At 37.0% G+C, this 12,836-nt stretch overlaps 1 protein-coding gene and 1 long non-coding RNA gene across 3 annotated transcripts in view; one reads left to right on the plus strand and one right to left on the minus strand.

Annotated features, from left to right (window-relative positions):
* dnaaf5 (dynein axonemal assembly factor 5) overlaps positions 1-12,836 on the plus strand; it is a 571,499-nt gene that overhangs the window by 2,322 nt on the left and 556,341 nt on the right. For both annotated transcript variants that reach the window (XR_015479400.1, NM_001442724.1), the window contains exons 2-6: positions 1,429-1,613; positions 2,207-2,331; positions 5,196-5,314; positions 9,132-9,364; positions 11,554-11,784. Coding sequence is in view for 1 of the 2 variants with exons in the window: in NM_001442724.1 (NP_001429653.1) it covers positions 1,429-1,613; positions 2,207-2,331; positions 5,196-5,314; positions 9,132-9,364; positions 11,554-11,784 (893 nt within the window). In the remaining variant the exon portion in view is untranslated. The remainder of the gene's footprint in view (positions 1-1,428; positions 1,614-2,206; positions 2,332-5,195; positions 5,315-9,131; positions 9,365-11,553; positions 11,785-12,836) is intronic.
* Positions 2,068-2,609, minus strand: LOC147845534 (uncharacterized). The gene is made up of 2 exons (XR_015480485.1): positions 2,481-2,609; positions 2,068-2,321 (listed from the first exon to the last, which is right to left on the minus strand). It is a non-coding gene; the product is annotated as an uncharacterized LOC147845534 (long non-coding RNA).

A 12,836-nucleotide genomic window follows, 5' to 3' on the forward strand; every position in this document is an offset into this window, starting at 1 on the left:
TTGGCAACACAACGTGGTGTCTCTCTCTGCCGTCTGAACACTCTAACGGGTAAAAAAACGGGTCTTCAAAGCTATAATGCGTATTAATGAAGTTGCACCGCATACACAATAGAGCGTGCTGATTGGTTCGAACCAAGTCTTTCTCATGAATGAATGCAGCACACTCAGAGACATCACAAAGTACTCCAAGGTACAGACAGCCAGTCTGTAATATATGCAAGTACCTAATCGACGTGACGAAGCTTCAAAAATTTGTTTTAAACTGGAAGAATGAATTTACTTGTAATAATGCAAAAACAACCAATTTTTGTGAAATATATGTGTCCTAATAGTGTTTTTAGCAGCGTGGGTCACATATATGTCTTTCAACAGCTCAAAAAAATGTGTTTTGGTATTTCCTGACCCTTTAAAACAGCATTTTTGGATATCTTATCTACTGGAGATACCGTTGTCATTAAAAAAAAAATAATAATAAAAAATAAAAAAAATCTGACATACCACAGGAACAGTATAGCAGAAAATGTTGGCAATTTTAAAACCTTGACTTTTCCAAACCGCGGTTTATCTTGAAAATGGTTATCGTCCCATGCCTAGCTTGGATGGCTTGGATTTGTTGCTGCCGAGAGGCTAAACCAGAAACTTTGTATTTGTGGTGCAAAAAATGTCAAATAAATAAATATATGTAATGGATCGAACCAGCAATTCTTTGCATGGGTGTCAGTTACTCTAACAAGGAGGCTAAAGTCAAGCCTAGTCTCATTGACTGATGTAATATCCAGTAAAAAGCGTTGAAATCGTTAAACTGTTTTAAAATTCTGCAACTTAAACATCTATATAACTGTTTTATGAAAATGAAATGATAAATTAAATCTTTATAGCACATTTAATTACAGTCAGTCACTAATAACAGACGATGCACACATTTGCATCGCGATGTGGAAATTTTCACAGCATGTCTGAAAATATTTTTTTCTATGGAGAAAGTCTTATTTGTTTTGTATCAGCTAGAATAAAAGCAGTTTTTAATTTAAAAAAAATCATTTTAAGGTCAAAATGATTAGCCCCTTTAAGCTATATCTCTTTTCGGTTTGTCTACAGAACAAACCATTGTCATACAATAACTTGCCTAATTACTCTAATCTGCCTAGTTAACCTAATTAACCTAGTTAAGCCTTTAAATGTCACTTTAAGCTGAATACTAGTGTCTTAAAAGATATCTAGTCAAATATTATGTACTGTCATCATGGCATCAAGATAAAATAAATCGGTAATTAGAAATGAGTTATTAAAACTATTATGTTCAGAATTGTGTTGAAAAAAAATCTTCTCTGTTAAAAAGAAATTGGGGAAAACATAGAGGGGGGCTAATAATTTTGACTTCAACTGTATATAAGTGACATACAAGTCTTTTTTCTGTCCTTTGCTCAGAACATTTCCATCTTCAGGCTGAGAGTCTTCTGAAACCCCTGTTGCAGACTATTTCACACCAGCACTCCCAAGTGAGAGTTTCTGCCACACAGGCCATCGGTGCAGTCATTCAGTACAGCGCAGGCAAGAACGTGGATGAGGTTTTATCCCACTTGGCACAGAGATTGTTTGACGACTCGCCACGGGTAAACTGCCTTTAATTGAATAATCAATCAATAAAAAATATACCAAAAAAGCTTATTGAGCAATGCTTCTTAATAATTTGTATTTAATAATTTATTTATTCATTTATTTCTTTATGTTTTTATAAAAAAAATGCTTTACATGGGACATTTTTATTTTATTTTATTTTTTTTTTATTCCAAGAATACACTTCTTGCTCTACAGAGGACATTTTTATTAAATTGTATCATTATTATTTATTTGATTTGATTTTATTTTATTCCAAGAAGACACTTTCTGCTTAACAGGGGACTTTATTTAATTTAATTTTGTTTTATTCCAAGAATACACATTCTGCTTTAAAGGGGATTTTTTATTTTAATGTATTTTATTTTATTTCAAGAATACACTTTCTGCTTTACAGGGAACTTTATTTAATTTAGTTTCATTTTATTTTATTTTAATTCAAAAATACACTTTTCACTTTACAGGGGACTTTATTTAATTTTTTATTACATTTTATTTTATTCCAAGAGCACATTTTCTGCTTTACAAGGCACACTTGGGTTGTTTTTTTCCATATACAAATGATTTATTATTGTGCTAATCTGCTCAGGTGAGGAAGGCTGTTACTCTTGTTGTTGGTGATTGGCTTCTCCGTCTGCCGGACAGATATTCCTACTTCCACAAGCTCATCCCGCTGCTTCTGACCAGCGTCAGTGATGAGATCCCTGAAATCAGGTGACAACACATGTCCTGTAAAACTTCACATGCTAGTGTTTTTCAAGCCTCTAAAATAAAAGGAAATCATTATAGCTTATGCAAATGATTTAGTGTGTTTGAAAACATTCTTTATACTATCATATCCAGCATAAGCTTATTGGAAATACCTGCTTTAGCCTATGTTACGGGTCCCGGCCGCGGAACTCGTAGGCAGATTAAAGTGCCTGAATTATCAGGAGAAACGAAATCACAAGAAAACTTCAGTGTCTTTCCTCAGGAGCAGCTTAGTAGCATCTGTTTATTAACAGTCATAGTATAGCAAGCATATCCTCACAAATCATGTTTCATTTTATCAAACATACAGTTTTGTTCTCTTTTTTTACAACAATGAAGTCTTCAAATACTTATACACTCTGTACTCTCATTAACACATATAAATATTATACCTTCTGTATATTTATCAGTATCACTTTAAATCCTTTGTCAATCATCTATTTCATTTTTCTTTCTTTGTAAATACCTGTGTATATAACCATTTACCATAAGACTACTAAACTCACTGAACAATCATGCGTCTGTTATTTGTATCATTTAAATTGTAACAGTTACACTTGACACCAATTACCAATGTAACTCTCTACTCTCATAAACTTTATACATTAACAAATATACAACTAATAAATACAAATAATAAGTCACTTTCTGTTCAATTATCACATACTGAGTATAATACATATCATTTACTAGGGAGTCAGTTATAAACTCAGCCCAACTGTCATTTTACTGGTACTTTCATCTGAATCACTCCTCTCAATTAACAACTGTAAATAAGCTATTCACTTTAAAAAAACACATAGGAAATGTATACTCGCATGTTTTTACATGAATTATAATAAACATATTGACTTTTTTTATGAAACATACCTGAATTATCAGGAGAAACAAAATCACAAGAAAACTTCAGTGTCTTTCTTCAGGAGCAGCTTAGTAGCATCTGAAGTAAACACAAAAAGTATCGCCATGGTAACCCACAGCTCATGCTTTCTCAACTGTTGATGTTATTTTGTTTCACACCCAGTCATCAGTAGTGATAATAAATTACTTTTACAGTATATCGACCTTATTCTAAAATGCGGAAGTGCGCCTGTTTTTGCGATTGTCTTAGAACTTCTGTTTCAGTCGCCTATGGGAGAAATGACAAGGAATAATAAACAGCAAAAAACGGTCAAACTACTTGTTCTACAAACAAATGTTTGCATGACTATACAGACCAAGTAGAATAATATAAGAAGGAAATATCAGTTTGCAACATCAAACAGCGAAACGAGCAGTTTTTAAAGTCTAAAAATGAATGGAAGTGAATGAGACCGGAAGTCTCGTGCCAAAAAGATTCAAATGGCAGCGCCCGCTCGTCTGCGGAGAATAAGGTCAATACATAAATAAATAGAAACATTAATGACAAAACACAAATTACTACTGTGGATACACAATGGTGTATTACACCTACATTCTTTTAAAACGCCAAAAATGTACTTCTACATAAGTTTGACAGTTTTGTTCCTTTTCACACTAATGATATTTACAGGGACTTATTATCGAAGAATAAAGCTCATGCACTTGTCATCTGAAATGTGCATTGAAGTGTATTTTGCATGTATTGTCATGTATTTACATTGAGCCTGGGTTTATTACATCATACTACCTCAGTATGGTGTTGATAAGAATTTTTATTTTTTAAAATCTATTATTTCCACGATGCAGCACTCGTTTAGTCAAAAACAGAGTAAAAATTGTGAAATACAGTACTGTGCATAGGTAGGTCCTAAGTACTATACTAACTTTGTTGACCTAAGACCTTTGCAAAATATATAATCAATCAGTCTCTGTGTAAAAACAAATACAAAATGTAGGAAATATGTACTAACAAACAACAGCAGCACAACATTACCTCTTCAAGCAAAAGTCTATGTTTAATGGGGCACGGTAGCACAGCTTGAACCGTTTTATTCGAATTGAACCGTTTTTGTTCTCCTGACATTCTCTGAAAGAATGTGCTGTGTAATATCAGGCTTCTTTTAGCACTTTCCAGAGTTCTTCTTTAGGTTTAGAGAGTCATATCTTTCTTTTTCTGTCCAGGTGATCTCATACAGCCTCTATATTATTCAGGTCTGGACCCTGTGGAGGCCATTTCATGACTGTCTGTGTTTCATCAACTGTTTTCCTCAAAAGTAAATTTCACTGCAATTAGCGGATCATTATCATGCCGAAAATGAAAACTATTACATATACATTATAGTCCTTTCCAGAAGGAATGGGATACGTTTCAGCATTCACAATTCCATCAATTCATAAAATATTGCTAACAACACAGCTCAAACAAGGACAACTCTAACCTAGCCCAACTCCTATCCTAACAAACAATACATCAACTGAAAGACCATTTTTTCATCCTGTATAAATCTCAATTTTTTTAAATAATTGACAAAAAAGGTACATTTATTACTGGTTTTATGGTAAAGGGTCACACATGTCCATTATATCATCAGTAAAAAACAGATTTAATGTTGACCTAAAACTTTTGCTCAGTACTGTATGTTTAAATAGTGACATTTCTATGTGAATATATTTAAAATATAATTTATATCTTGTTGACAAAAAGCTAAGAATCTTCAGCATCATTACTCTAGTCTTCAGTGTCACAGGTTACTTCAGAAATCATTATAATTTGATAGTTTGATGAAATATGTACTGTATTGGATTTCTTTGATATAAAAAATGAATTGAATTAACAGCATTTTTGTAATACAATACCTCTTTCTGGCACTTTTGGTCAATTCAATGTAAACTTACTTGATTCTTAAATGTATGCTTTTGTGATCCAGGTCTCTTGCTGAAAACTCATGGAAGCAAGTAGGAGCTCAGTGGGAAAAGGAAAATGAGGATGATCTGAAGGACAAGATGGACTTTCAGCTGCCAGCACCTGCTCTCTACACATCTGGAGGTGAGACTAACTATTAATAGATTGCAGGGCTCAACAATAAGGACTGCCCGATGGCCCGGGGCCAGCGTGAGATGCTTGGGACAGTAGACAGGATCGTTACTGGCCCGATCGGGCCACTGATGCCCTGTCACTAAAGTTTAATTTGCCTGTGACTATTTGTCAATTGCGTGTAAAAACAGTCAGAATACAGAAACCGTTTGCGTTTTTAAGTCTTTAAATGCTACCTTCTCAGTTCCTCTTATCTGATTAGATATTGTGAGCATGTTATTTTTTTCGTAACAACCAGTACATCGAAGAGACAGCAACATGGCGGCATCATCAAGTGATGATGCTGAAGGAAAATATTTATTTTTAACATCTTGGAAGCAAACGTTTATGAGGGTACGCCACGACTAAAAAAATGAAGTGATGTTTTGTACAGTTTGCCGTCAGTTTGGCAGGTCAGCCATCTTTTGTTTTGCAATAAAATACCTGCGCATTTTGCTACTTTTGTTTGCAAAACACTTTGAATTTTGCCCATTACACATTTATTAACGTTTTTTAAATAATTAAATTCTAGATTTACAAACATTTTGACACATTTCTTTTTTGAATTTGTGGCTAAGAAATAACTATTGACTTTTATTTGGTAGGGCCAGTGAAAATATTGGAAGGGCAAGTAAAAATCTCAACCACTGGTCCGATCGGGCCAGTAGAAAAAATCCTTAGCGTTGAACCCTGGAGTGACATTTTTTTTCTTAGATTCAAAAGGAGTTATGTGCTTTCTTACAATCTGTATTTGGTTAATATACAGTAAGTTAAAATGTCACCAATCAGTGTTACCGGTTGAAACCTAAAGTGGCAAAAAAATTGGTCTGATTCCTGTGTATGTCTGTGTTAATTTAAGTTTTTGAGATTAGCCGAGATTAGTAGATTTTTGCTTTGTACTTGCAGATTATTCTACTCTGCAGCACTACAACTGTTGTTAATATATGATTTTACATAATTAAATAAATAGTTAATAGTTTAAAAACAAATATTTAAAGCGTCTTTTCATTTTCAACTGTTATTGTATTCATTAGAAGTGGCTCTATTTATATGTTATGACCTGTATTGCACGTATAAGTCAACATTTAACATGGATCAACAAAGTTAATCAAATTATTCTAAGACAAGAATGAGTGTTTTGGTTTTGCGTCAACTTTGATGAAAGGTTTTGTTCCACTTCCATCCAATTATCCACAATGTTGACCACGCATATTAAAAGTTGGGTGGTCAGAGGGGTTTTAATTGAACTAAATAAAGTAAAATCACTTAAAATGAATATATTAAAGTGAAATGTAAGCAAATAAATGTATTTTCCTAACAATTAATTTGTGGCTCGTACTAGGTAGCGGCTGGACAGGTGTCCGCTGCGTAAACATATGCTTCATATGCACATTCCGCTGTGGGGGCCCCTGATTAATAAAGGGACTAAGCAGAACATTAAATAAATGAATGAATTTGTGGCTAGTGAAAATGCAGAGTGGCAGGTAACTCTGGAAACTACTAGCCACTGTGGCTGGTAAGCAAAAAAAATTCATGTCAAGCCCTGTATACAACATCTATGCTTAATCTGTAGCGCAGACTCTCAAATGACATATAACATATCAGATATTTGAGATACTGTAGCCCTCCCTGACCTCCTCAACAGATACTGATGCTTGGTTATCTTGTCCCAGAATAAAGCCCCACAGGCCTGATCTAGTTTATGTTTATTTCATCTCTGAGTGAAACTAGGAAGAAGCTCTCTGGGTTTCAGAGATTTTTGAGGCCTGTAGCCCCCTTAGAAAGTCTTTGGAAAAATACTGATAGACCTTACCGGTAAATTCAAAAAAAAAAAATGTTGACACATCGATTCCAAAATAAAGCTAAATTCTGACATCATCAACCAGAAATGGCCTGTAAACGACTGCGCTTGTATGTGTAAACATAGAAGGGGTCTGGGTTTTGTTGATGTTTTCACTTTTATCCAAAGCTTTAGCATTCATGCAGCTGCTTTGTCCCAGAGACATCCAAAGCTGCCACAGCTAAATGTTTAGACATTTGTCTACATTACAAATTTTGTGGATGGATATGTATCGTGAACTACTTCGCTGAAAACATGGAGGAACATTTTCGCTATCGAGATGTTTATATTATCAAAGTCCCTTAAAGGTGTATTCTATAGATTTTAATAATATGTCTGTGCTGACGCTCACCAGAGCACTCCTGCACTTCACGTCAAGCAACTGAAGCAGAGCTTGAAGGTAAACAAACAGTGGCTTATTCATTCATTTTCTTGTTGGCCTAGTCCCTTTATTAATCCGGGGTCGCCACAGCGGAATGAACCGCCAACTTATTCAGCAAGTTTTTATGCAGAGGATGCCCTTCCGGCTGCAACCCATCTCTGGGAAACATCCACACACACATACACTCATACACTACGGACAATTTAGCCCACCCAATTCACCTGTATCGCATGTCTTTGGACTGTGGGGAAAACTGGAGCACCTAGAGAAAACCCACGGGAATGCAGGGAGAACATGCAAACTCCACACAGAAACGCCAACTGAGCCGAGGCTCGAACCAGCGACCCAGCGACCTTCTTGCTGTGAGGCGACAGCACTACCTACTGTACCACTGCTTCGCCCTAACAGTGGCTTATCATAAGCATTTTATCGATAATTTTTTTCAGTTGGCATTCAGAAGGAACATAGTAACGTTATATGACTAACATCCAGCAGCTAAATGTGTCTGGAAAGATATTTAAAGGCTTTAAATTTTCATTAACAGCGCAGATGTAAATGCGTCTGAATGTTCTGATTGGCTGGAGTAGACGTCTCACATTAGCGTGTTCTAATCATGAACGCTCTCTTTCCTGCAATTTTCCTCCTGCGTTCACAGAGTAGCATTTCGGCAAATCACCGTTAGTGTTACAACTTCTCTTTCTTAAAAGTTGCTGGAACGAATTTACCTGTATTTTTAAAAAAGGGTGCATTTACACATACAGACCTTTCCGGTAAATTACTAGCAATTTTCCGGAAAGGTCTGTATGTGTGAAAGAGGCTTGTGACTATACGATGATTTTAAAAGCATTCAGGCATCTGAAATTGTACCTTTAATAACTTTATTGAATTATTTTTATAATTCAATTGCTGTACCTGAATACTAATGCCTCTAAAAAAATGATAAACACTGTTTATTTCAACTGTAACGTTTCTTTTTTGTATTTATCTACGATTTCAATATGTTTATTAGATTTTATGCAGAATACACTCCCTTACAGAAACATCCCAATCAATGTACAACGATAAATTCTTTCTAAATAGTTAATCAGGTGAAATTGTATTCAGGGCGGCATGGTGGCTCAGAGGTTAGCACTGTGGCCTCACAGCAAGAAGGTCGCTGGGTCGAGTCCTGACTGGGCTAGTTGGCATTTCTGTGTAGAGTTTGCATATTCTCTCCATGTTGGCGTGGGTTTCCTCCTGGTGCTCCGGTTTCCTCCACAGTCCAAAGACATGCACTATAGGTTAATTGAATAAGCTAAATTGGCCGTAGTGTGAGATTGTGTGTGAATGTGAGACTGGGTTGCAGCTGGAAGGGCATCCGCTGGGTAAAACATATGCTGGAATAGTTGGCGGTTCATTCCACTGTAGGGACCCCTGATAAATGAGGGACTAAGCCGAAGGAGAATGAATGAATGAACAAAATATTGCGATGTTTGATTTTTTCATTATCGTGCAGCCCTAATGACAATGGATGAAAGTGACGAAATAATAAAACCCAGTGCTGTTTTGTTTCTGTTTGTTTGTTTCAGGAGAACGTCCCGGGCTGGGCTGCCGGGAGCTGGTGGTAAGGAATCTATCCAAGCTGCTTCCTGCAATGGGTCGGGATATTGGGGACTGGTTGGTGCAGACGCGGGTGAAGACGGTGCAGCTGCTGCGGGTTCTGCTCCTGCATGCTGAAGATCACTGTACACAACACCTGCAGATGCTGCTCACAGTGCTGTATCACGCCTGCGCAGATGCTGAGACTGACGTCAGGACACAGGTGACACAGCAGCCAATCACTGTCACTGGTTACTCTCTTAGTCTATCTTTTGATCTTTCCTTTCTGATATTTCTTCTGACCGAGAGAACGAATGATCCTCCATTCTCTCCAACCCTTCATTTGTTATTTTGATTCATCCATTCAATTGTCTGCCTTTCCATCTTTCTATCCATCTGTCCATCTTTACTTTCTATTATTCCATCCATCTTTTCTCTCCATTCATCTCTCTGCCCATCCATCCATCTATCCATCTTTTCTCTCTGTTCGTTCATCCATCCATCCATCCATCCATCCACCTATCAATCTATCCATCAGTCTATTCATTCTTTCCTTCTGTTCATCTGTCCACCCTCTATGTTTGTCCATTAATCCATCTATCCATCCATCCTGTCCATCCATCCATGAATGCATTTATTCTGTCCCTCCATTCATCTGTCCACCCATCTGTTTGTTCATCCATTCATTTATTCATTCATCCATCCATCATCCATCCATCCATCCATCCCTACATTCATTTATTCATCCATCCATCATCCATCCATCCATCCCTACATCCATTTATTCATCCATCCATCCTCTTGTTCCATTTATCCATCCATCTTTCCTCCATTTTTTCCCATCATCTGTTTTCTCTCCATTCATCTCTTTTCTCTCCATCCATCCGTCTGTCCATTCATCCATTTTTACCATCCATCCATCATCCATATTTTCTCTCCGTACATGCATCTATTCTTTTCCTCTATTCATCTGTCTATCCATCTGTTTGTCCGTTCATCCATTCATCCATCCGTCCATCTTCTCTTCTCTTCTGCTATTCCCTCCGTTTTCTCCAACCATCCATCTGTCATTTAGTTTTTCTCTCAATCCATTGATGGATTTATTCCATTTATCTCTCCACCCAACTATGTATGTCCATCCATCCATCCATCCATTCATCCATCCTCTCATCATCCATCCAATTCTCTTCCATTATCCATCATCCATCTTTTTTCTCATTCATCTCTTTTTTTCTCCATCCATCTGTCTGCCCATCCATCTATTTTCTCTCTCCATCCATTCATCCATCTATCATTCTTTTTTTTCTCAATGCATCAGTCCATTCATTCTTTCCTTCCATTCATTCATCAATCCATCTGTCAATTCATTGATTCTTTCCTTTGATTCATCTGTCCACCCATCTATGTTCATTAATTTATTCATCCATCCATCCATCCATCCACTCCTGTCCATCCCTTTTTCCATCCATCATCTATATTTTCTCTCCATCCATCCAACACCTATCCATCCATTCATTATTTTCTTTGATTCATTTGTCCACCCATCTGTCCATCCATCCCTCCACTGTTTTTCATCAACTCGTCTTTTCTATCCATCCATCCATCCATATGTTCATTCTTTCCCTCTTTCATCTGTCCACCCATCATCCATCTTACCATCTGTTTGTCTATTTGTGTCTATACTTCTAAATTTGCCATCCATCAATCATCCCTTCATCAATCTTTTTATCTATCCATGTTTCTCTCCATCTATGCATCTGTCATTCACTTGTTCCATTCATCCATCCATTCCCTTTATCAATGCATTTGTTCATCTGTCCATCCGGTTGCCTATTCATCTTTCTATTCATCTATCTCTGCATCTATCCTCAATTCTCTTCATTCATCCATTATTCCATTTGTACTTCATTTTTAAAATCTATTTTCTGCATCTATTCATTCATCCATCTATCCTACCGTCTGTTTGTCCATATATCTGTCTATCAATCTGTCCTCCATTCTCTCCATTGATTCATCCACATATCCAATTGTCAGTTCTCTCTATCTTTATCCATCTGTATTTCTTAGGAATGACACACTTCACCTTAAAGGGATAGTTCACTCAAAAAGATACAATTCTGTCATCATTTACTCACCCTTTACTTGGTTCAAACCAGTTTGTGAACACGAAAACATATATTTTGAAAAAGTTGAAAGTTGAAAACTTATAGCCCTTGACTTTCATAGTATTTGTTTAAAAACTAAAGTAAATAGGAAAGTAAATAAATTTCCATTTTTTGGTGTAAACTATCCCTTTAAAGCACAGTTATGCCACTTAAAAGTATTTTAGTGGACTGATTGAGTTTGTAATAGTGCATTGATTTAGATTTTTTACACAGAGATGTCTATTTTCACTGTCTCTCTGCTCCTCAGTGTTTGGAGTCAGCCAAGCTCCTGGGAGTGTTTGTCAGTCCAGAGGTTTACCTCAAGTTACTCTTACCTCATGTCGAAGACTCCAGTTCCTGCTCATCTGCCTCTCCCTGGGCTCCGCTTATGGTTCTGGGGGCCGTATTATCTGGAAGTTCCAGAGAGACGCTACGACCCCACCTGGTCAAAATCGGAGACACACTCGCCCAGCCTGAAGTCTGCCTGGGGTCCCAACAGGTGGGAGACAGCAACAATTTTGCTTCTACCTGCTCTTGGCTGAATATTATTCATTACATAACTTTCAAGTTAGCAAGTTTGGGTGTTATACTAGGATTTGTGTGTGTGTGTGTGTGTGTGTGTGTATCCATTTATTCTTTCTCTCCATTTACACATTAATTTGTCCACCCATCTATGTTTGTCTTTCCATCCATCCATCTGTCCATCCTCAATCTATCCATCTTCGCCATCCATCCATTTATCCATGAATTTTTTTTTGAAAGAAAATAATTCATTGTTTGTGATTTCATTCATTCATTTCTTACTTTCATCTGTCCACGCAACTATGTATGTTTGTCCATCCATCCATCCATCCATCCATCCATTTATTCATTAATTCTTTCCGTCCATTCATCTATTCATCTGTACACTCATATGTTTGTCCGTCCGTCCGTCCATCCATCCATCCATTCCTTCCATTCATCTGTCCACCCATCTGTTTGTCCGTCCGTCCAATTATCCATCCATCCATCCATCCATCCATCCATCCATCCATCCATTCCTTCCCTTCATCTTTCCACCCATCAATGTTTGTCCATCCATCCGTCCATCCATCCATCCATTCATCTGTCCACCCATCTATGTTTGTCCGTTCATCTGTCCATCCATCCATCTATCCATTCATCCATCTATCAATTTCTTCAATTCATCTGTCTACCCATCTTTTAGTCCATCTATCCATCCATCCATCCATCCATCTATTTCTTCCATTCATCTGTTCACCCATCTACATTTATCCATCCATCAATTCCTTCCATTCATCTGTCCACCCATCTATGTTTGTCCATCCGTCCAACTATTCATCCATCCATTCCTTCCCTTCATCTGTCCACCCATCTATGTTTGTCCATCCATCCATCCAATCATCTGTCCACCCATCTATGTTTGTCCATTCATCTGTCCATCCATCCATCTATCAATTTCTTCAATTCATCTGTCTACCCATCTTTTCGTCCATCCATTTCTTCCATTCATCTGTCCACCCATCTACATTTGTCCATCCATCAATTCCT

This window comes from Danio rerio, chromosome 3, assembly GCF_052040795.2.
Source record: "Danio rerio strain M-AB ecotype USA chromosome 3, GRCz13ab, whole genome shotgun sequence".
In the NCBI taxonomy this organism is placed as follows: domain Eukaryota; kingdom Metazoa; phylum Chordata; class Actinopteri; order Cypriniformes; family Danionidae; genus Danio; species Danio rerio.